Source organism: Andrographis paniculata, unplaced genomic scaffold, assembly GCF_009805555.1.
Source record: "Andrographis paniculata isolate CXL003 unplaced genomic scaffold, ASM980555v1 Contig70END, whole genome shotgun sequence".
Lineage (NCBI taxonomy): Eukaryota > Viridiplantae > Streptophyta > Magnoliopsida > Lamiales > Acanthaceae > Andrographis > Andrographis paniculata.
The window spans coordinates 2,093,800-2,119,621 of record NW_026137607.1 but is presented as its reverse complement, the minus strand read 5'-3'; the positions used below and the strand labels follow the sequence as shown (position 1 = coordinate 2,119,621).

At 34.8% G+C, this 25,822-nt stretch overlaps 2 protein-coding genes across 3 annotated transcripts in view; both read left to right on the top strand.

Annotated features, from left to right (window-relative positions):
• Positions 1-9,302: 9,302 nt before the first annotated feature.
• The window catches only part of LOC127264350 (ATP-dependent DNA helicase 2 subunit KU70), a 33,003-nt gene continuing 16,483 nt past the window's right edge, over positions 9,303-25,822 (top strand). Inside the window, exons 1-9 of the mRNA XM_051293831.1 lie at positions 9,303-9,448; positions 9,546-9,623; positions 10,030-10,086; positions 10,549-10,665; positions 16,069-16,183; positions 24,411-24,516; positions 24,645-24,762; positions 24,912-24,995; positions 25,077-25,135. Coding sequence (XP_051149788.1) covers positions 9,368-9,448; positions 9,546-9,623; positions 10,030-10,086; positions 10,549-10,665; positions 16,069-16,183; positions 24,411-24,516; positions 24,645-24,762; positions 24,912-24,995; positions 25,077-25,135 — 815 coding nt within the window. The 5' untranslated portion in view covers positions 9,303-9,367. The remainder of the gene's footprint in view (positions 9,449-9,545; positions 9,624-10,029; positions 10,087-10,548; positions 10,666-16,068; positions 16,184-24,410; positions 24,517-24,644; positions 24,763-24,911; positions 24,996-25,076; positions 25,136-25,822) is intronic.
• LOC127264351 (uncharacterized) lies at positions 10,830-12,948 on the top strand. Of its 2 annotated transcripts, XM_051293832.1 has the most exons (3): positions 10,830-12,068; positions 12,184-12,312; positions 12,556-12,948. In XM_051293832.1, exons 1-3 carry the CDS (start codon positions 12,020-12,022, stop codon positions 12,765-12,767), a joined length of 390 nt encoding a protein of 129 aa, XP_051149789.1. In that variant the 5' UTR covers positions 10,830-12,019; the 3' UTR covers positions 12,768-12,948. The 2 variants fall into 2 exon arrangements, 1 of the variants encoding a protein (XP_051149789.1); XR_007841663.1 differs by having other exon boundaries at positions 10,830-12,312; positions 12,548-12,948.

The window sequence follows — 25,822 nt, the reverse complement described above, 5'->3', positions numbered from 1 at the left end:
TCAAGAAAATAATGTAAAATATATATATTTTTAAAATTTCAGGCTACATATCATTCGCACAAATATTGGATTCGACAATTACGATAAATTTAATGTCTAATTGAACTAATAGAAGTCTGCAAGTCTTCTATTATTTCAGTCATTGATTAAATAATTCTTGTGTACAACTATTGATACGTTGAATGACTAATACGATTATGATGCATATATATTTAAAACATAATGTTCAGAAGATAGGGATATGATGTAATTAATTCGCCAATACGTTACTTTCGCGATCGATAAAAAAACTTACCCCATTCTGTAATTTATAAAACGTTATCTTCGTCCATAGTACACTAGAACCGACTGAAATGCACATCATTTTGTTTCATCATATTATACGCTTCGACTTCTTCACAGTTTATTTTCTTGGATGGATGTCGGTGAAAGAAGATGAAATTATCTTTTTTTTGGATGTGAACCTATTAAAATTATGAATACGACTTGCATCTATTTGTATTTATATTTCCCTAATTTATACTAAAACAAAGCATTGACTTATTAATTATTAAAATCAAATTACATATCTACCCCTAATTGCAATCTCATCCGTTGATTAAAATTTTGATCGGACGGCTGAATTTTTTTCAGGATGATATTCAGGACCATACCCAGATTGAAATATTATACTCCCTACGTCCTACCACAATTGACACTATTTCCATTTTTTTGTTGTCCCGTAACAATTGACACCTTTATATTTTTTTAAAAAATTATTAAATCAAAACATATTTAACAAATATAAATCAATTTAAATATCGACATAACATACAACATCATAAAATGACATAGGATCCCCTCAAAACCCCTTTATTTATATTTCTCTTTAAAAAAAATTAATATTTTATCTATATTTAAAATTTCACATCTTTTATAAAATTGATTTGTGTTAATTATAAATAAACAAAAATATTTTTTATTTATTTATTTGTATTATAGAAATTTTTATTCTCTATAAAATGATATTCATATTTCATATATTTTTTAATTGCTCTATGTAATTTTTAAATATTTAAACATATATTTTAATTTTTTTTAATCATATATATTGCATTTAGTTTAAAATTATAAATATTATTAATTACATAAATAATAATATAATAATATTATAACTCATTATTATTAACTAATTAAATATAATTTTTTTAATACCGTGTCTCTAATCAAAATATTCAATTCCGGTGGACGGAGGAAGGATTAATTTTTTTTTTTTAATATTGATTTGTTTATAAAAAAAAGAATACACCATAATTACCCCTAAGCAGTGACGTAAAGGGTTTGATTGGTTTGAAGGGATTAGAACGGGAAAGAGGACAATCAAAATAAATAAATAAATAGAATTACCTTATTCGATCAATTTTTTAAAGAAGAATGGGAGGAGAAAGATGTATATGTTTTTATTTTATAAAATTATTATTATAATTTTCATATTATATATTGTATATAGGAAATCTTCTACTTAATAAAATCAATTTTCTTATAACTCTTTATTATTAATTTTTTTTTTCTATTAACTCTCCATCCTAAATATTTTATTCAACTCATATTATTATTAAAATATTTTAATTGTCCCTACTATAAGAAAAGATTTATATGCTCTTAATATACAAAATTTAAACAAACATAAAAAAAAAAACAAAATTTTTTCCCGTTGGACACTTCCATTAAGTAAAAGTCGCACGCACTAGTAGCCTTTTTGCATTAGGTTTCGCCGGAACTACTTTGTGGTTTTTCTCCTATCAATAAAGTATTGTACACTTGAAATCTAAATTATTAGTAAGTTTTTATACTATTTATTTATTGTTTTTAAATTATTTCTAGGATTAGTGTGTTTTAATAACATGTTGATTTTTTATTTTTTATTTTTACCGTAATATAGAGGTGTCAGGTGAAGGAAGAACGAAATGAATTCCATCACAAGTGATATTCGAGTTAGAAGATACAAAAGTTGTGGTAGAACCGGACATAACAGCCGAACTTACAAGTAAATTCCTTTGTAAATTCCAATTCAACGCTTCTTTTTGTTCACAAACAAATGTACATTGGTATTATTTATAAATTGTAACGTACCAGAACTTTAATTTTTGTTGGTAATGTGTAAGGAAGTTCCTTCTTTAGTTTTTTGAGAATAATGAACATGTGTAATATAAAATATTATCTTTAATGTTAAAAAATATCTATTTCTACCTATATGCATTGATTAATCTCATGTACTTATATGCATATACACGATCAAAAATCTTTGTTTTCAGCGGAACAGGGTATGTTTCCGCGAGCTAACAAAAATACACGCTTGCGGAAACACACCCTGTTTCCATTAGAAACATGTAATTTTTTTAAAAAAAGATGTTTCTAAGTAAAACCAATTTATCTATGTATATAACATTGTGAACCAAAATGTATACAATGCATATAAAATTTTGAACAAAAACATATAGAATGCATATAGATAAACCACAATCAGTTGAAATTTGAACCCTAGATCATCACTCTGAAATAACCACGAATTATTTAAAATACGAAAATAGAGGCACAACTACCATACAATAAAACTAAATCAACTCGAAGTCTCAGCTCTATCTCGACCCGAAAACTAAGATGCATTCATTCTATCCATAATAGATTCGAGCATGCGGTTAGCGCAAATTTGTCCGCTCCATTTAATTGATCCGGTCATGCAGTCGTTCTAACCTTCATCCGGTGTTAGGTTACACCGAAGTTGTGCTATTACTTGTATTTATTCTAACGGAGGCTCTCTCAGAATTTCTACGCACGTGAGTTGTTGGTAGAGTAGACACTTTCTCTTCATTTGGTTCTTCATCATTCATGAAAGTATTGGGCAAAGGGTGACATGGTTCTGTCGCTACTAAAATTCACTTGAAATGGATAGTCGTTTCCATCTTGTATTATAGTCGCGCAAAGGGAATCAACAACAACCATGGGCGGGGATTAGGCGAATGGGGCAATGACGGGTGGCATAGTGGCGACAGTGGGCGTCTGTGGGCGCGGGCTCGGGCAGACGTCGCCGGTGGATAGAAACAACATGGGGCGACTAAAATGGTGTGTTGGTGGTTAAGTGTTTTAACTTATTATTTCACAAAATATTTCTTTGTTTTAGCAAAAGAGTTTTATAAATTATACATAATACAATAAGTTGTTGTACCTAAAGATGGATGAAATAATACTTAGAATAAAATTATCTTCTACTTAGAATAAAAATGTCTTTTACTCAGTGCTTGGAAAGAATATACTTATGCATTTAACGCATTTATGAAAAAATATAAATTTTTTATCATAAAGATAAGTTGATATTTTCGTACATATAAATGTAAATGTAAACATGAAACTTGTAATCGTACATATAAAGGTATATGTAAGTATTGTTTATAAATAATAGGAATATATCCGACAAGATGTGGTATTAGTAAGTGTGCTTATAAATATTACTCAAGTCTAGATGTAATGTATATGTAGATGAATATCTATGCGTAAAAGTATTTATAATCATTGTACATATATACATATCAATGACACAAAAAATATATGGAACCGGCTCGAAAAAATGGCACACGGAGGGTTGTACCTAAAATGGAGTAAAACAATACCTACTCAAGCCTAAAGTGATACCTATGTAGGAATCAACATGCACGGTGCACTTGTGTCTTCCTAAATATGTACCTATGCTAGAAGAAACGTGTACTTTGCGGTCAAAACCAATATTTTCTACATGTCAACACCATATTCTGATGAAACTATACATATAATTCAACAAAGAGCACATACCTCATAGATTACAAAAAAAATCTCTTACATTTGAAAGTCCTAGTTCAAGCCAATTGGACGTTCACAATCCTATAACATCTCTATCACCACCTTTAACAAGACATATGGAAAGAAATTATTTTCTATATGTAGCATTGGTGGATCAAGTTAAGGAAGTCAAACCAACTCGAAAAAATGGTATGTAGAGGGTTATACTTACAATGGAGGAAGGAAGTATCTACTCAAGCCCAAAGTACTACCTATGTAGGAATCAACATGCACTTGTGTCTTACCAAATCTGCACATGCGCTAGAAAAAATGTGTACTTCGCGATCAAAGCCGATATTTTATGTGTGTCGGCACCGTATTCCGATGGAACTATACGTATACTTCAACAAAGAACACATACTCCATAAATTACAAGAAAAATTCCTTACATTTGAAAGTCCTATTTCAAGCCAATTGGTCGTTCACAATCCTATAACATCTTTGTCGCCACATTTAACGAGACATATGGAAAGAAACTATTTTCTATATGTGGCATTGGTGGACTAAGTTAAGGAAGTCGAATTGGCACAAAAAAATAGCATCATTGAGTGGCATTCTTTGATCTATCGCAGTTCCCTTGGTCATCCCAAGGATTTTCGATTTGTGAACTATGAAACGATAAGCACTATTATTTAGTGCGTATCCCATAAATATGCAATCTACTATTTTTGGGCCGATAGCGACTTTCTTTGGAGACGGAACTTGCACTTTTTCTAGGCACCCCCACACTTTGAAGTATTTGTATGTGGGTTTCTTGCCTTTCCATAGTTCGTAAGGTGTGACATCCTTACCCTTAAGTGGAATTTTGTTCAAAATATAATTTCAATCAGTACCGCATCCCTCCACAGGTTTTGGGGAAGTTCTGAACTTATCAACAAGACATTCATCATTTCCTTAAGTGTTTGATTTTTGCGTTCTGCAACGCTATTCGATTGAGGTGAATATGGTGCCGTTATCTGATGAATTATGCCACTTTTGTTACATAATTCTTCGAACGAGGCCATATATTCGCCACTTATATCACTTCGAACTGTCTTGATTTTATAGTCAAGTTGATTTTCTACCTTGCTTTTGAAGTTCTTGAAGGCCTCGATTGCTTCGCTCTTTTCCCTTAATAGGTAAAGATAGCAATACTTTGTGCAGTCATCGATAAAGGTGATGAAATATTTCTTTCCACCTCTAGTTTGCACAAAGTTTAAATCACATACATCGGTGTGAATTAACTCTAATGGTTTAGTATTCCTTTCGACAGACAAGAAGGGTAATTATGTCATTTTGGCCTCCACGCAAACTTCACATTTGTTTTGAGTGTTCACCTCTTTTATATTTACTAAATTCATATTTACTAATCTTTTTATAGCATTTAGGTTTACATGACCTAATCTACAATGCCATAAATCAGAACACTCAATCAAGTACGAAGAAAAAGCAACATTTTTATTATTAGTAGATGGTGCTCGGCGCACGGCCATTACATTCAATTTGAACAACCCATTTGTAAGATAACCCCTAGCTAGGCACATCTCGTTTTCGCTAATATAAATTTATCTACTACAAAGACAAGTTTAAGACCATGCCTAACTAGTAGCGATCCTGAGACGAGATTTTTCCGAATGTCTGGCACATGCAGGACATCTTTCAGGTTAGTTATTTGTTAGAGGTCATCTTCGGCACCATGTTCCCTACGCCTTGGACCTCATAAGTTGTGTGATTTCCCATGTGCAGTTTTCTCCCGTCGGTCTCCTTGTAGGTCGAAAAGTTTGTTTTGTCGGAACAAACATGACAGGTTGCTCCGGTGTCAATATACTAAGCTCTAGGACTTTCCACATTATTTGTTTCGTACACAACAGTGACAAGGTCGTCACTATTGAGATCACGATCAGTCCGGTGGTTCATCCGACCAGTTAAGAACTCGACTTCTTCTTTTTCGGTGTCTTGCAGTCCTTAACCTGGTGTCCTGTTTTACCATAGTTAAAAAATATAAGTGTAAACTTGGACTGTTTGGCTTTGCCCTTGTCCATTTGAGTTGAACGTGCACATTTTTTGGAGAGATCTCTGACCAAGTTGGCTTTAGCAATATCTCCGTTTTTAGCCTTATGCTGCTTTCTGTTGTCTTCCTCTATCCGGATTCGGACAATCAGATCTTCAAGCCCCACTTGCTTTAGTTCATGCTTCAGCCCATGCTTGAAGTTGCTCCAACTCGGGGGCAATTTCTCAATCATTACACTCGTGATGAGCTTTTCTGGTAGTGGCATCTCCTCGTCGAGAACAAAGTGAACAATGTGTGGAAATTCTTTCACTTGTTCAACGACAGACTTGCCATCTACCATCTTATAGTCCATCAATTGGGCTACAACAAATATTTTAGACCCGACATTCTCAGACTTATATATTTTTTCAAAGGCATCCCACAACCCTTCCGCACTCTTTATTTTACAATATACATTATAAAAGGAGTTAAAGATACTACATAATAGGGTATTTCTTGTCATGTAGTCTCTATGTGCCCACGATGCATAATTCACATGTGTCTGCTGGTCCGCACTGGGCTCTGAGGTAATTGGGCCATTGTACAACACGAACATAGCAAATCCAATCGCAGTCAGGTAGAAGAACATCTTCTTCTGCCACCTCTTAAAGTTCACCCCAATGAATGGTTGTGGAACTTGTACATGGGGCATTATCCGTAGGCCAAGCCCAGGACCAACAGTTTTGGTCGCGAATGAAGCAGAGGGTGCGGCCACAAACCTAGAAAAGCCCCCACATCCCCCTGAAGCAAATCCAGAAAACGTAGGGCTACCTATAAAGAGAACTAGCCTAAGTGGAGGATCGACTACCTTGACTGCGGCTCCGGCGACTCCTCCTCTGGCAGCTCTGGCGAATCTGGAGACGGTTCCGGGGGCGGCTGCGGTGACTCCTCCGGCGATGGTTCTGGCTGTGGCTCCGGCGGCGACTTCGGCAGAGGTTGACATTCTCGCAAAGTAATATCTAATTTTCGATTGTTGAAATAAATAGGTATTGCGAGAGTAACGTTTACCATGAAACCGAGTCGATAATGGATCATATTTCCGAAAATTAGATATGCCCCGGTAGTGCCTTCGGTGGTTGACGTTCTAACCCAGAGATAAAACGGTTTTCGTCTCCAATGAGAGTGACAACTCTAATCGTTGGAGCTCCGATGAACAAAGTGAAAGAGAGGAACTGAGCTAGGGAAGTTGCCAGAAAGCTAAAAGAGATGAGAGGATGATGAAAGAGTTGTTGGTGTGTCAATAATGAAGGGGGAGACCCTTTATATAGGCGTCTCCACTCGGCCAAAATGGCAGAGGATCAATTATGATCATAATTACGACATTAATTACTGATTTAATTTATTCTAAATTCAAAGCTCCCGCTTGAAGCGGTTGTAATTGATTCTAATCAAACTTTCCGTTTGTGACAATCGTAATTTATTCTAATTTCAAACATTCCGTTTGAAACGATCGTAATTTATTCTAATTTCAAACATTCCGTTTGAAACGATTGTAATTTATTCTAATTCAAACCTTTCGTTTCAGATTATAATAAATCTATCAAACGGATAATATTTTATCCAATTAATACTGCGACTTTAGCCATATACCTAGATTTAATTTGGGGTTGTACAATTTGTTTTGTCTCGAGACATACAAAATAACTAAAATATTAACAAAACTTCATATACAATAAATAAATAATATTTATTTCTTTAGTTCAAATTAATCTAATTAATTTGGTATTATCGACCCGTCGTATTTTCACTCACCAAATAATCGATTGTAAAATAACCAATTATCCAACAATAAATTCAAATTTTGACTCTAAATTTTTTGGAACACTTTGACTATAACGTAAGTTTATAACAATGAAAAATTCATTCTTACAGAAAGAATAAAAACATCTTGTCCAATATTAAACTCTCATTTTTAATAATTATAACAAGTGCAACTATTACCTCACTCATTTCCACCAATGACACCATCGGGTGTCACCAATGCCCCCAATAATATATAATATATGATTGATGAAAAATATACAATGAAACATCTATACAATACTATTGTGTAATGTTTGTCTGTCTTTTTCTATTGATTTCTTACAAAGATAATATGAAAAATATTTGTTTATTGAAACCATAAATAAATAAAAAGATTTTGAGTAAGTTTCACGATTAAAGTATATAAAAATTTAATAAAGTTAATTAAAAGAGAGAAATAAAAATATTTTGTGTGGATCATGTGTGTAAATGCTAGATTGTGTTTTTTTTAGGGTTTCAATTTTGTGTTTAGGATTTAAATAGTAAATATTTTGAATTTGAATAGTTATATAATGTGATATTAATATTAATTGATGTAATATATTAAATATAAAATTAATTTTTAATATAATATAGACAATAAATAATAAGTATTTGATTTAATATTTTTTAAGAAAAATTTTGATGAATAAAACCCACAAAACAATATCTTAATTTAATTGATTTATATTTATTAAATATAATTTAATATTTATAAATTTACTATAAGAATAGAAAAATACCAACTAAGTAAGACAAATATAAATATAAATATATATGTCAATTAAAATGAAAGAGTATATAAATTTTTATTTTGAACTTATCAATAATACAATTTACCATTCACATAAAAAAAACTCCCTCGTCCCAAATAATATGTTTACGTTACTGTATATATACGAAAATTTAGGTAAAATATAATTAGTAAGTAATTAAGAAATGTATTAGTAAAAATAATTATTATAAAATAAAAATAATTATAAATTAAGATAACTAAATAGTTTAATTATAGTTAACAAAATTATAAATTATACTATTTAAAATATAATTAAAATGTATAATTATATTTTAAAAAAAATAAAAAAAAACTACGTGCAAGCACGAAAGAAAATAAAAAATATGAACATTTATATAGAACGAAAGAAGTAATAAAATAATAAGATAATTCATTATAATTACATGACTAAAATTTTTACTATCTTAAATATCATGTCATTTATTCAACTTAATTGTTGCGGAGAGAAGTGAAATAGGGTTTGTTTATTTTCAAAAACAATTTTTAACACATTTTTTCAAAAATATTAATATATTATACACATTTATTATTTTTATCTTACATACAGAATTCTTTATACCTAGTATCAAAATTGGTCTTCAAATCAAAATATAAAATAAACACACCCATAGTATCTTATATTCCTTTCGTCTCAGAAGTAAGTATCAATTTGTTTTTTTTTTTTTTAAATATTAGTATTATATTAAAATATTGTAAAAATAAAGTAGAAATAATTAAAATAATTTTATTTTTTCACTAGCGGAGTATAATGTTTTTTTCTTTTTCTTTTATTTTTAATTTTTTATGTGGTAAAAACTCATGTAAAAATTTTGGAGCAAAAACACCAGTTTTGTTCGAGACTCCGTACAAGTCCACCGCGATCAGCTGCAACAAGGGCTTGTTCAGTTCTTTTCAAAATTTGAAGCGCCATGGACTGGTCTGATTCTGAAGTTGATCCCGACGAAATCTTCGGCGACGGCGACGAAGACCCCGAGAATGGGCCATACCCGGTTAGTGATGAAGGGGACGACTTCACTCTTTCACCAAACCCCACCCCCCCTCTATTCCTTATGCTGTGGGAATTAATTAACTGTGAGAAATCTGCAGGAGCGAGATGCCACCAAGGAGATGGTGGTCTATTTGGTGGATGCTTCCCCCAGAATGTTCTCTGCCACTTGCTCTTCGGTTGCTTCTTTTTCCTTCCTGTTTCTTATTTTACTTAATTTCGTTGCTTTGCTGAAGTGCTCTTTTCCTTTTTTTGTATTTTGGGAAAATCTTCAATGGATGTTGCCGTGTGCTGCTATTTTTGCTACGTTTTATGTCAATGGGATTGTTCTGAATTTTCTTTATTTTATCAACTGTGATGTGCTGTTCTTTGAGCTGGATGTGAGTTTTGCTTGCTTTTAAACAGTGGCTGATCAATTTTTCCGATGAATGTAACGAGGGAGAGAAGATTTGAATTAGGAATGGAATTGGTAACTTGTAAGGTTCACTTTTTTGGTGATTATTTTTGAACTGCCTGGAAATATGTGGTGGGTAATGGAAATGGTGTATTCTTTGGTGGAGATATGAGATTTCTTTTTCGTGACAGGAAGTTGGAAGTCTTGATACACAAGATTATGTCTCTACCAAGCATAGCAAAATGACGGTAAGTTTTGTACACGACATCAGAGCAGTTTACATTAAGAAATCTTTTGGCTAATTTCATCATTCACGAAGAAAGTCAGCAAACAAGTAAAGACTATTCGGAAATCAGGATAAAATTTTTGATGAACAGAGAAAAATTAAAATGCTTAAAAATCTTTAGTTTTGAAGAAGATAAGAAAAACTGAAGAGAATTGAGATTGGAAGATTACTCCACGCCGTTCTAAAGCTTGTGCAGTAAGTACTATTTAGATATAACTGTCATATGAAGGTGTCTAAGTCTCTCTTTCATTGATTCATGAAATCCCTATCAATACATTAATTACAATGAATTCTATTGATTATTTCATTCTCTGTTGTGGCACATGAAAGTAGGATGGGATTGTGCACGAAAGTGTGTAGAAAATTCTTTACTTAATTAATGAGCAAAAGGTGATGATCCTTGTTGTATCATTATTATTTACAGGAAAACCAGAAGGATGCTACTCACTTTGAGATTGCTGTCCACAGCATTGCAAGTGCCTTGAAGACTCAAATAATCAATAGATCTTATGATGAAGTTGCAATATGCTTCTTTAATACAGTAAGCTTAATGCTTTTTGAACAGAAGTGGTTTTTAGATTTGATTCTTTGGCATCTAGGTAACTTGTCTCTTACAGTTTCCTTAAGAAATTTCCTTTTAGAGTATTTTAAGGTTTTGCTCAGCTGATTAAAGATCCTTTTGAGGAAAAAGAAAATTGCTCTATTTATGAAAAATTACACTCTTGGGAGTAGGGTTATGAAGGGGAAATTAGATGCATGAGAAGGGAGTGATCTTGGGGGGTTGGGTGGGGTGCAGGGTTATGGTCAATCTCAAGTGTGGCACAAGCGGTATCCGATACAGATTCTCACAATACTCTCTGAGTCAAATGGTCTTTTGCATATGGCTAAGAAATAATAATATTTCGGTTTCATTACTATTCGTTTTCTGTATTAGTACTTTAAAATTTTTGTAGGTTTTGTACCGTCAGAATTTAGTACTATTATGCTAAAAAGTGGTCAAGGTGTCCAAGTCTGTTAGATATATATGTATTAGGGGTATTTTGGTATTTATAATAGTATGATGGCAATTTAGGTATTTTGTATAGTTTTAATATATTAGGGTTTTGTATATTGTAAAATTATTCTTCCTTTTGACGAAAATAATAAAAAAATACAGCGATATTCTTCATAGTATCAAAGCCACCATGATCCTGTCATCCACCCTACCCCGCCCGCCGCCGCGCCTATCGCCGACCGCCGCGCCGCCCGCTGCGCTATCCTTTCTTCTTTCCTTCGGTCTGCTGTTTGTCAAGGCTGTTCTGACTTCTCCTCCTAGGTTGGATTGTTATTAAGTTGTGGCTTAGATTTCTCTTCAATTCAAATATTGCCCAACCATGTCTGCTTCTTTTATGGGTGTTCTTTCTCCAACCCCGCCTATTGCTACATAACGATTGGTTGGGGGTTCTAACTATGGCCTAAAGTTGTCCAATTTTACAAAATGTTATGATCTCTGGAGACATGCGAAGACTTTATATACCAATGATATTCAGCCTTCTACAGCGTGGTATCTAATTTGGTCAATCTTCGTCAACCCGGATTGACAATTCCAGAGTATCTCGGTAAACTTTCATCCATCAAAGCTGAACTCAATTCAGTTTTACCTTCAGGGAAAACGGTTGCGGAGGAGCTTTCTCAGCGTGATACATTCTATATGGTGTGTGCACTAGTTGGTTTTGGTCCAAATTTGAGTCCGGTTCGTGATCAACTCCTTTCCAGCTCAACAGTTCCGACTCTTGATGATGTTTATTCTCGCTTATTACGTGTCTCCTCTGTGGCACATCCGATTATTGATTCTAGAGACAAATATGCTCTACTAGCTTTACCTTCTTCACATATGTGAGGTGATCCTAGTCCTCATGGGAGCTCTCGTGGGAGCTCTCGTCCATGCTGCACTTATTGCAACAGGTGGGGCCATACTTGTGATAAATGTTTTAAATTGCATGGCCGGCCACCTCGGGCTATTGTTGCGCAGGTTGAAACTCCTCAGTTATCGGTAATTCTGTCACTTTGACTGGTTCAGACTATGATGAGTATCTTGCATACCAAGCATTAAAGCAGTTATCTCATTCACCCGTTGCCTCTGTCGCTCACACTGGTACCTTTCTTGGACCATGGGTCCTTGATTCTGGCGCTTCTCATCACCTATCTGGTAATCCAAAATTGTTTTCCGAATTTCATAAGTCTACCTCATTACCTGATGTTACTTTAGCTGATGGGTCACGAGTTTCTATTAAGGCTGTCGGTGATGCTCAACCATTGCATGTGTTCCCTTATCCTCCGTTCTTTTTGTTCCTCATTGTCCATTTAATCTTGTTTCTGTTAGTCAATTAACCAAAACATTGCACTGCTCAATAGTATTTGACTCTGATTCATTCTGTATTAAGGACCGCAGAACGGGGAGGACGATTGACAAAGGACTTGAGCTCCATGGACTGTACCACCTTGACCACCCTCCACCACCTTCACTCCCAATTGCATGTTTCACTGCCAGTTCTCCTCAACTTCTACACCAACGGCTGGGTCATCCGAGTCTCTCTAAGTTGCGTCGGCTTGTTCCAAGTCTTTCTAGTTTATCTTTATTGTCCTGTGAGTCGTGTCAGCTAGGAAAACAAACTCGCGTTTCGTTTCCCCGGCAGGTTAATAATAGGGTTGATATGCCTTTTGCTTTTGTCCACTATGATATATGGGGTCCGTGTCGAACTACTTCTGTATTTGGGTTTCAGTACTTTGTTACCTTTGTTGATGATTTCTCAAGATGTACTTGGCTTTATTTGATGAAAGATTGTTCCGAACTGTTTTATGTCTTTGAAACATTTTATGCTGAAATTCAAAATCAGTTTGGTGTTTCCCTTAAAATATTTTGGACGGATAATGCTACTCAATACTTCTCTACTTCTATGACTCAGTTTATGTCATCTCATGGTATTTTACATAGTCCTCTTGTGCCTATACTCCTCCGCAAAATGGGTTGGCTGAACGCAAAAATCACCACCTAATTGAGACTGCTCGTACTTTGCTTGTGCATCATCATGTTCCTTTCCGGTTTTGGGCTGATGTTGCTCTTACTGCATGCTATCTTATCAACCGCATGCCGTCCTCTGTTCTCTAGAATAAAATTCCCCACCAGATATTGTTCCCTCAAGATCCTTTATATCATTTACCCTTTCGTGTCTTTGGGTGTACTGCATTTGTGCATGATCACTCATTGGGTCGGGATAAGTTAGCTCCACGTGCGCTGAAGTGTGTTTTCCTTCGCTATTCTATGGTTCAAAAGGGTTATAAGTGTTTCTCTCCTGATATTCGTAGGTATTACTTTTCAGTTGATGTTACCTTTTTTGAGTCCATTCCTTATTTCTTTCCGTCATCTTTGATCCCGTCTGTCAGCCACGTGTTACCTATACCTTTCTCTTCTCTTTTTTCGCATCCACCTCTTCAAGTTTATAGTTGTCGTCCTCGCTCGCAAGTGCTCCTTTCCGATGGTTCTACCGCTCATGTTCCTCCAGTGTTTATCGAGCCATTGTCTTCTTCTCCTAAGGCTCCTATCCTACCGGATCCTGCACCACTACGACGAGGTACTCGTTCTTCTCGTAATCCTCATCCCATTTACAATTTTCTTAGTTTTCATCGTTTGTCTCCCACATACTATACCTTTGTGTCAAACTTATTTTCCATCTCCCTTCCTAAATCCCTTCGTGAAGCTCTTTCTCACCCAGGTTGGCGACAAGCAATGGTAGATGAAATGGCAGCTTTGCATGCTAATGGTACATGGGACTTGGTACCTTTGCCTTTAGGTAAGTCTCCCGCGGCTTGTCGTTGGGTTTTTGCAGTTAAGGTTGATGCAGATGGTCAAGTTGCTCGTCTTAAGGCCCGTTTGGTGGCTAAGGGCTTCACACAGGTCTTTCGTAAGGATTATACTGGAACCTTCTCACCTGTTGCCAAAGTGTCTTCGATCCGTCTTTTCATTGCTTTGGATGCTATGCATTCCTGGCCTCTTCATCAGCTTGATATTAAAAATGCATTTCTACATGGCGAACTTCAGAAGGAAATTTATATGGAGCAACCACCTGGATTTGTTGCTCAGGGGGAGTCTGCTTTTGTTTGCAAACTACGCCGTTTGCTTTATGGATTGAAACAATATCTGCGTGCTTGGTTTGGTTGATTTAGCAGTGTTATACAGGAGTTTGACATGATCCGAAGCGCATTAGACCATTTTGTCTTTTATAAGCACACATCAAGTGGTAAGTGTTTATACCTTCTTGTGTACGTTGATGATATTGTTATCATAAAAAATGATCAAGAAGAGGACACTCAGTTAAAACATCTATTTAAGCATTTTCAAACTAAGGATATGGGAGCATTGAAAAGTACTTTCTTTGTATTGAGATTGCTCAATCACGTGATAGTATTGTTCTTTCACAACGGAAGTACGCATTGGATATTCTTAAAGAAAGTGGTTTGTCTGACTGCAAGCCAGTAGACTCTCCCATGGATCCAAATTTGAAGCTTCTTCCGAGATAGGGGGAGCCATAAGCTGACGTAGAAAGATATCGTAGAACGGTTTGTAAGCTTGACTATCTCACACTTACTCGACCTAATATCTCTTTTTCTGTAAGTGTTGTGAGTCAATTTCTTCAGTCTCCATGCGATAGTCACTTAGATGCTGCCATTCGAATCTTGAAGTACATCAAAGGGTCTCCTGGTAGAGGATAATTTTACACCAATCAAGGTCACACTGAAGTAATTGGCTACTCAGATGCTGATTGGGCAGGATCCCCAGTTGATAGATGCTCTACTTCGGGATATTGCATATTTGTGGGAGGTAACCTTATCTCATAGAAAAGTAAGAAACAAAATGTTTTTGCTCGCTAAAGTGCAGAGGCAGAATATCGAGCTATGTCATTAGCGACATGCAAACTTATTTGCATAAAACAACTTCTTCATGAGCTCAAGATAGTGGAAGTTTCAGATAATCAAGCTGCCTTGCATATTGCGTCTAATCCGGTGTTTTCATGTGTTTCATGAGAGGACTAAACATATAGAGATTGATTGTCATTTTATTCGGGAGAAGGTATTATCTGGATGCATCGCCACTCACCATGTTGCTTCGAATGAGCAACTTGCAGACATTCTTACCAAATCTCTTAGAGGTCCTCGAATTAAATTTTTATGTGACAAACTTGGATCATACGACTTGTATTCTCTAGTTTGAGGGGGAGTGTTAGATATATTATGTATAGGGGTATTTTTGTATTTATAATAGTATGAGGGCAGTTTAAGTATTTTGTATAGTTTTAATATATTAGGGTTTTGTATATTGTAAAATTATTCTTCCTTTTGACGAAAATAATAAAAAAATAAAACGATATTCTTCAAAGTCTATTATGAATAGTAGTTGATTCAATAGATATAGGGTGTGTTTGGTTGGGGGTTTGGATTTTGGATTAGGATTTGAATAGTAAAAATTTTGAATGTGAATAGTTGTATGATGTGATATAAATAGGGGTTGATGTGATGTTTTGGATGTAAAATTGATTTTTAGTATAATATAAAAAATAAAAAATATTTATTTGATTTGATATTTTTTTGGGGGAAAAAATTGAATGAATAGTAAGGTTTGGGGAAAATCCCCCAAACAAACACACCCATAGTTTACTTTACTAAGTAATATAAAGTTTCAGTTATTGTATTTATTTTTTGTTTTTTTGGTAGGATTCTTTGCTTAAGGCCTACACCTTGTTAATATATTTCTCCCTTAATATGATGTTTTTTGGTAATGAATTAGTCTGTTTACCCAGTTTGACCTAATTTGATTGATACTTGTGAAATTATTTATCTATAAATCAACAAATCTAAGGTATTTATTGTCCCTTAATCTAATTTATTTAATTATGTACTTGTTTTCTAGAGGGAAAAGAAGAACTTACAGGATTTGAATGGTGTATATGTTTTTACTGTTCCGGACCGAGAGGATTTGGATAGACCAACAGCTAGGCTTATCAAAGAATTTGACTGCATAGAAGGTAAATAGTAGGCAGCCTTATCACCAATATCTAATTTTTGTTTGCTGAACTGGACTTTCAAGTACGTTTCACATTATGTTTGCTAATCTTTATGCTTGTCTTCTATCCATCCAAAATTTGAGAATTGTTGTAAGGGTGACTGTCAACATGCCTTTAACATGACATGTTGAGACCATATGGTTAGGTACCTAATGTGGTGTGTTTAAATAATGTTTGATGTGGTTGTTTTGTTAAAAAATATATATATATTTATATATACATTATTTATATATTCATGGTAAAAAACTGGAATGAAAAACCTAAGAAATCCTACTTTCTATATCAATTCCACTGTTTAAAATAAATTGCATAAAACACCTTTTTGAATCAACTGTTTCTGAAAAACTCTGGAAGCTTAATATGAACATCAATAAGATCTGCCTAAAGATCTCTAGATGTTCTATAATTACTTTTCACGGCATCTCTCACTCGGAACATGAAGCCGACTTCCTTGCAAAATGTGGAGCTAGAGGTTTTGGGATCTTGGAGTTTGGCTATAACCTTAGTTCTTCTATGTTCCTTACTCAGCTACTCTAGGCACATTTCTCTCGCTAGTCTCATTCACCTAGGGTCTGTTTGGTTCGAATGAGGGGAGGGAAGGGAGTGGGAGAAAATATTAAAATTATTATAAGTGTTTGGTTCATATACAAGGGAGGGGAGGGGAGGGAGTGGGAGGAAATATTAAAATTATTCTAATGTGGTTGGTTGTAATGGAGGGGAGGAGATGAGAGAAAAGAAAAGTAGTATTTTTATGTTTAGTTGGAGAGGATAAAAGAAGAAAAATAGAATAATTTTACTATTATATTTTTACAATATATAAATAAAGAAAAATAAAATTATGTAATAGAATTTGAATAACTTATTAATAACATTCATTCCGAAATAATATTTATATGTCCATCAAACTATATGAATATAAATAGTAAAACAAAAATATATAGATAAGGCGAGTTATTATATGTCAATTGGTAGTTTGACGTAGTTTGTTTTATAATACATAAATATTTATTGATACTCAGTATAATACACTATTTCTTCTTATAAAATATTATATTAAAATATTATTTAAAGAAAAACTCAAATCAACACTAATTTCAAATTAATTTCAAAATCACAAAGCAATAAAAGATAATCCTTTTTCATTCTATGTCAAAAACATTTTTTCTTAATTCTAACTCCAATTCTTCTTTTCCATCTCCGTCGCCATCATCACACCATCCACCGTGATGGGAGAGTTCTGCATATAAATAGTAGAGTTTTATGATAGAACTTTATTATTATTATTATTATTATTATTATTATTGTTATTGCTGTTGTTGTTGTTAACATTATTATTGATTAGCATATTTTTAAATTTTAATTTGTGTATTGTTATATGTGCATACAACAATTCTTTTTCTCAACAATTCTATTTTCTATTATCACAAGCTAAATTATAATTGATTCTATGTTATATTTTTCTCAGTTGAATTTCTGTGTTGTACCAAAAAGTATATTCAATTCTCATTCTTTAGACCAATTCTTTTTCTCAAACAATTCTATTTTCTATTATCATTTATCTATAATTCTATTTTATGTACCAAACACATTAAAAGATATGCCTCTATTACCTTTTTGAAAATGAACCAAACATAAACAAAATAGAATTTGTGGAAAATTAGAGATGAGAGAAAAAAGATTATGTATTTCCACATTGATTTGAATTGATAATACACGGTGTTAAATAGAATATTACAATGAGAAAGAAAGGAAACAAACAAACTATTTCTCTCAATTAAGGGATTGACTAATTCCCCAAATTAAGGAATTACAAATTGATTCTCCTAACATATTTGGGTTTTAAAATAATGCAGACATATTTACAGAGCTATTTACAGCTCAACTACTCTTTGACACTCTTGCACAAGATGAGAAGTACATGTCTTCCATTCCCAACTTGGATACAATTTCATGGAAACTCGAACTGTTCATCGCCTTCGTTAGAAGCTAATTGTCTCTCTCTGATGGAACTTAGGACATACATACCAACCCTTTCTCTAGTTTTTCTTTGATGAAATAACTATCAATTTCAATATGCTTTGTCCTATCATGTTGTATAGGATTATGAGTATATTAATAGCTGACGTGTTGTCACAGTAGAGCTTCATGGGACCTTCCCATTTGACTCTCAAATTATCCAAAATGATACCCAACCAAAGTAATTCACATAATCCTTGAGCAATAGCCCTAAATTCTGATTCTACAGATGACCTTGCCACTACATCATAGTTCTTGCTCCTCTATGTCACTAGGTTACCTCCAAGAAAGGTACAATACCTTGTAGTTTATCTTCTATCAACTAGGGAGCCAACATAGTCAGCGCGGTGCAGGCTTCAAGAGTAAGTATATTATTCATTTTGAACAAGATTCCTTTATCCAGATTGCTTTTCAAGTAAGCAGCCTGAAGGCGAGGTTCTCTTGGATCATGCATGAATTGACTGATCATACTTATAGAATATGCTATATCTGATCGAGTGTGAGCAAGGTATATGAGTCTGCCAACCAATCCCTTGTACATTTTTTTATCCACATCTGGTTCTTCTTTAGCTTATCCCAACTTATATTGTTTTTAAGCCAAATCATTTTTATTTGTATTTTAGTTTCAATTACTATTTACTTATTATAAAACAAACTACATCACACTACCTATTGACAAATAGTAACTCAACTTAATTATTTAGTTTTTGCATTACTATTTATATTTATATATGATTTGATGGACAAATAAATATGGTGTTGGAATGAATATTTTATTAATAAGTTATTCAAATTTTATTATATATGACTTTATTTTTCTTTATGCATACATTACCGGGACACAAATAGTAAAATTATTCTATTTTTTTTTCCCTACCCTCCTTACCAAATACAAAATATACTACTTTCCTTTTCCTTTCCTCCCCTCCCCTATATATAAACCAAACACTATTACAATTTTAATATTTCTTCCCCCTTCTCCCCCTCCCCTTCTATTAAAAGCTCTTCCTGCCCCTCATTTGAACCAAAAAGCCCTAATTAGTTTCTAGTGCTCTATTGAATTCTCTACCCATGTCTCTATTGAATTGCTGTATTGGCAGTTAACTTAGTTGGTCTATGTCAAAACTGTGATTGTATTTGTGTATTTTAGGAAGTTTTATATTTGCTGTGCTGTATTCCTATAATAGTGTATGTTTCCATTATTAGGTTTATGTATTTAGGATCAATCCCATAATCACAGGGATTTGTCTTCCTTAGAATTAGCTGTCCTAAAATAGACTGTAGACTTATGTATATATAGAGGTTAAGTAACCTCATAATAGATATAAGAAATAATATTATTTCTTCCAAAATTGAGATGGTATCAGAGCATTCGATCCTTGGGGGTCTCTGACTGTGACTATAACCCTAAGTTGCAGCCTTCATCGTTGCGCTACCTTTAAGCCCTGTCGCAGCCTTTACGCAACCCTCTTTAACTTGATCGCGCTTGGTTATGGCTGAGGTCGTGAACCTAGAAATGGGGACAAACCCAAGACTGTCGGAGTATTGCAGAATATTCATTCTGCTTATCGGCTAAATGGGAAGAATTATCTCAAATGGTCTCAACTCATTAGGACCATCTTGAAAGGAAAAAGAAAGATCAGTCATCTGACTGGTAATGCACCCAAGGAAACAGATTCCTTGTTCAAATCATGGGACGAAGAAGACTCCATGATCATGGCGTGGATGTGGAATTCAATGGTCCCAGAAATCAGTGATACCTGTATGTTTCTTAAATCAACAAAAGAAATTTGGGAGGCAGTAGAACAAACTTATTCTAAGGCCAAGGATGCTGCTCAAATTTATGATGTAAAGGTGAAAACCGTGGCTGCCAAACAGGGAAATAGATCAGTTACAGAATATGCCCATCAACTCAAGTCCTTATGGATGGAATTGGACCACTATAAAGTTATAAAAGCAAAGTGTTCAGAAGACTCAACCATTTGAAAGCAGTGTATTGAACAAGATAGAGTCTATGACTTTTTGGTTGGCCTAAATCCTGAATATGACCAGGCCCGAATTCAAATCCTGGGAAAAGAGAAAGTCCCAAGGCTTAATGAAGTGGTAGCCATAATCCGGAGTGAAGAAAGCAGGAGAGGACTAATGATGGAGACTTAAACCGTTGAAAGCTGCGGAAGGAGGAAGAATCATTGTTGCTAACCAGAGGAAAGGTTGGGTTGCCAATATAGAGAAAAAACATGAGGTTTGATGTACTCATTGTAACAAGCCGCGCCATACAAGGGAAAAGTGCTGGAAATTACATGGAAAACCCCCAAGCCGAGAATGGGGGCCGAAAGGAGGCCCTTCAAAAAAAGGAACGCAAGGGCAAGCACACATTGCTAATGGACAAAATGAAGAATCTGTTCAGCTGAATCATGAAGATATAGAACGGGTAAGATCCATCCTCAATAAATTGGAAAACCCCACAGGTACATGCTCCGTAACATATTCAAGTATGTTTCAATTTCCTTTTGGACTTAATGTTTCAGATACACCATTTACACATTACTGGATATTAGATTCTGGAGCCACTGACCATATGACCCATCTACCCAAATACTTCTCCACATATTCCCCATGTCCTAGCAACAAGAAAATTTCCACAGCAGATGGAACCTTTATAACTGCAGCAGGACAAGGAGAGGTCCGGATAAGCCCATCCATGACATTAAAAAATGTCCTTCATGACCCTAAACTATTTACCAATCTGATTTCTATTCAGAAACTCACAAAAGACCTCCCATGTAATGTTGTTTTTTATAGCAACTCTTGTGTACTGCAGGACAAAGAACTCGGGGAGGACGGTTGGACATGCTAGAGAATGAAATGGCCTATATTCTACATGGAGGATCCTAATCTGCCTACCAAGAGCCACTCTCTCGTATCTGAATCCACCATGACCAACAAAGAGAAAGTTCAACTTTACCATTGCCGTCTAGGACATCCTTCATTTCGAGTTATAAAGGTGCTTTTTCTTTCCGTTTTTAAAAATTTAAATATGGAGAGTCTCCATTGTGAGGTGTGTGAGTTTGCTAAACACAACGTGTACCTTTTCCTATTAGCACCAAGATGAGTTCTTTCCCTTTTTATCTTGTTCACACGGATGTATGGGGTCTTGCTCATGTTCCTAATATCTTAAGTGTTAAATAGTTTTTAACCTTCATAGATGATTGTACCCGGGTGACTTGGGTTTTTTTATTGAAACAAAAATCTGAGGTTAGCTCCGTGTTTGTTCCATTTGTCTTAATGATTAAAAATTAATTTGGGGTCGGTATCAAAAGAATTAGGTCTGACAATGCCAAAGACTACTTTAGCCTTGTCCTAAACTCTTTTTGCCACAAGGAAGGGATAATCCATGAGTCGTCATGTGTGAACACACCTCAACAAAATGGGATTGCAGAAGGAAAAAATGGGCACCTATTAGATCAAACTAGAACCCTTCTTTTTCAAAACCATGTTCCTAAGAGATTTTGGGGGAAGCCCTTCTTACTGCCACCTATCTAATCAATAGGTTACCCACTAAAATCTTAAACTCAAAAAGCCCCGTGGAAGTTCTATCCTCATTCTACCCACACTTGGATCCTATAAATAAACTCCAACCTAGAATATTTGGGTATGTATCCTTTCTGCATATTGATAGTAATGAAAGGAGAAAATTGGACCCTAGGGCTATCAAATGTGTATTCTTAGGGTATTCTACCACACAAAAGGATACAAATGCTTTCACCCCTTATAAAAAAGATTCTATGTGTCAAGAGATGTCACCTTCAACGAATAAGAGAGCTACTTCAAGCAGCCTCATCTTCGGGGGAGAATGTAAGAAAGGAAGATGAGACTCTCTTGCTTCCAAATATGACATTTGGACCTGAAATTGGGACAAATGGCATCGCTGTCCCTGAAATTGAGGGAAGACTTACCTGAACCTGAAATACCTGTATGTGAACCTGCACCTAAACCAACAGAAATACCTGCACCTGAATCGTGCACCTAATGGTGGTAATTTTGGGAAGAATCTGGTATATTCAAGGAGAGGAAAGGCCATTCTAGAATTTGGCAGTGTCCGAGAATCCAACCCATCATCACTGCATGAGGTAACACCTTCAAACCCTATAAATTCCAATGAGTCTAATGAGTTTGTTTCTGAAAATATAGAAACACAGGTGGACCAAACTCTAGACCTACCCGTTGCGCTTAGAAAAGAAACCAGAACTTGCACCCAACAACCACTTTACCCACTATCAAATTTTTTATCCTTTGAAAAATTCTTATCTACCCATAAAACCTTTCTCACAAACCTTAACTCCATACACACACCTTCCTCTGTATCTGAAGCATTGTCTGACAGGAAATGAAAACATGCCATGGATGTAGAAATGGAGGCGTTGAACAAAAGTAGGACCTGGGAACTTGTCACCCTACCACCCGGAAAAAAACCCGTAGGATGCAAGTGGGTGGGTATATACAGTAAAGTATAGGGCTGATGGGACCATCGAACGTTACAAGGCAAGGTTAGTGGCCAAAGGCTTCACTCAAACCTATGGAGTTGATTACTTGGAGAAATTTGCCCCGGTTGCTAAGATGAACACGGTCAGAGTAATATTGTCATTGGCAACAAATCATGATTGGGGCCTACAACAATTCGATGTGAAGAATGCTTTTTTGCATGGAGACCTTGAAGAAAGGCTCTATATGGGCTGCTGGAATTGTTTGCAAGTTGAGAAAGGCTCTATATGGGCTGCTGGAATTGTTTGCAAGTTGAGAAAGGCTCTATATGGGCTGAAACAATCTCCAAGAGCATGGTTTGAAAGATTCACCAAAGTGATGACAAGTTGGGCTACAGACAAAGCCAAAGGGATCACACATTATTTATCAAACATTCAGTTTCAGCGGGAGTAACAATTCTGTTAGTGTATGTAGATGATATTATTAAGTGGGGATGACAAGAAGGATTTTTGGGAATTGAAGTGGCCCATTCCAAGAAAGGAATCTTCATATCTCAACAAAAGTATATTACTGACTTGCTTAAAGAAACAGGTAAGACAACCTGCAAAAGAGCAAGTACTCCAGTTGACCCAAATATAAAGTTGGGAAGTGCGGAGGATGATATTGCTGTGGACACTAGACCAGACATTGCTTTTGCTGTTAGTTTAGTAACAATAGTGTAAATCTTGAAGCATATATGGATGCAGACTATTCGGGGTCAGTAGTAGATAGGAGATCAACCACTGGATATTGCACCTCCCTTGGTGGAAACTTAATGACTTGGAAGAGTAAAAAACACAGTGTAGTAGCTAGATCAAGTGCTGAAGTAGAATTTCGAGCAATGACCCATGGTTGAAGATCATATTGGAGGACTTGAAGATAAGGTGGGATGGACCTATGAGGTTATATTGTGACAATAAATCTGCAATTAGTATAGCCCACAACCTGGTACAACATGATAGAACTAAACATATCGAGGTTGACAGACACTTTATCAAGAAGAAACTAGACAGTGGCATGATTTGCACACCATATGTATCCACTTAGAATCAACTTGGAGACATACTCACCAAGGGGCTAAACAACATTAACTTTGAAGGAATTATATCCAAGCTAGGAATGGAAAACACCTATTCACCAGCTTGAGGGGAGTGTCAAAATTGTGATTGTATTTGTGTATTTTAGGAAGTTTTATATTTGCTGTGCTGTACTCCTATAACAGTGTATGTTTCCATTATTAGGTTTATGTATTTAGGATCAATCACATAATCAGAGAGATTTGTTTTCCTTAGAATTAGGTGTCCTAAAATAGACTGTAGACTCATGTATATATAGAGGTTAAGTAACCTCATAATAGATATAAGAAATAATATTATTTCTTCCAAATTTGAGAGTCTAGGAAGTAAGAATATTACGACATTGTTGTGCCCCGCGATGTGACTTTCAATATTGTTATGAAAATCTAATTTTGTTATTTATTCAGGATAAACTTTTGATTTGATTTTTACATTTAAATGGCCACTGCATTTTCAATATTCTTATTTACCTATTTATTTATCTTTTATTCGTTTTGTCTTCCTTCTCTGAAGCATTGCCAATGTGGTTCTTGTCCCAAATTTTCACTTTTTTTTTTTTTTTTTCATTCAAACAGATTCATTTAGCAAGAACATTGGGAGTGCATATGGCATCTTGTCTGGAACTCGTGACAATTCTCTGTACAATGCCCTTTGGGCTGCACAAGGATTATTACGTAAAGGGTATGCACTTTCGTTTTGCTTTATTCAGAATAATGTATAGAGAAGCTCTTTATTTGCAGAATCTTTGCTAATGTTTGTTTGCATGTTTTTCATTGTTCCTTATGTTGGTAGTGTAATAATTTATGCAGGTCTATTAAGACAACAGATAAAAGGATTCTGCTGATTACTAATGAAGATGATCCGTTTGGGAACATCAAGGGAGTGACAAAAATGGACATGATGAGAACAACACTACAGAGAGCCAAAGTATTGTCTCTGATGCTCCTGCTTTCCTAAAAACTTGAGTCTTCATAAAGATCAAAAGTCCTCGAGCTTTGAATGTGCCAAACTTTATCACTTGTGTTTATTTAATATATGAGTTTAAAAATTGATTATTTATTTATTTATTTTTTCAGGATGCTCAAGAGCTTGGCATCTCGATTGAGATTCTTCCCTTGAGTCGACCAGACAATGAATTTAATATGTCCACTTTTTATGCAGTAATTTCATGATTTCTATCTCTTTTGTTTTCTTTGATTTTCTTTTTTATTTGGTACAAACATCCCTTCTCACTTTTTCAGGATTTACTGGGATTGGAAGGCAAGGATTTGGCTGATTTCAAGGCCTTAGTAGGAGAAAGGTTTGCACTTCACTAGTTCTGTGCTAATTTTTTAACACCTATTTTGATCGAAATTTTTTCAAGTTGGTATTCATATTTCATTTACTCTATACATTAATGAAAAGAAATCAATTTATTAATGAACTCATTTATAAAGAAATTATTTATATGCTAGTTATTTTTTTGTTGCACATATTTAACAGGGATGTAAAGATACATTCTACATGTACTTGTCCGTCATAACCCATTCTACATGAATTTAGCTCTTTCAACTAGCGATGATAACAATTCTGGGTCCAGATGGTTTTCACCTTGACATCTTCAAAGCCATTTTGGAATTCCATTCCATCAGATGTAAAGAATGTTTTTTTCCTTCTACTTGGATGCCCTTATTCTTTCATCAACGGCACATAAAGTCTTCAAAACCTATGGAAACCTCCCAGTACATTTTATCTTTCTTATCCAGGGGCTCTATAAGTTATTTAAGAAGTTCTTGAAAATGTTATTAGTTCCATGCAAATATGTTTTCTTATGGGCAAACAAGGGATGGATGATATTCTAATCACGAATGAAGTAGTGGACCATCATAGGCACAACAACGACGGTGGTTTTGTCCTTAAGCTGGACTTCAAAAGGCACTTGATAATGTCAATTGGTCTTTTCACCTTTTCATATTAGGCTTGGCCACAAAATGGATCTCAATGTGTA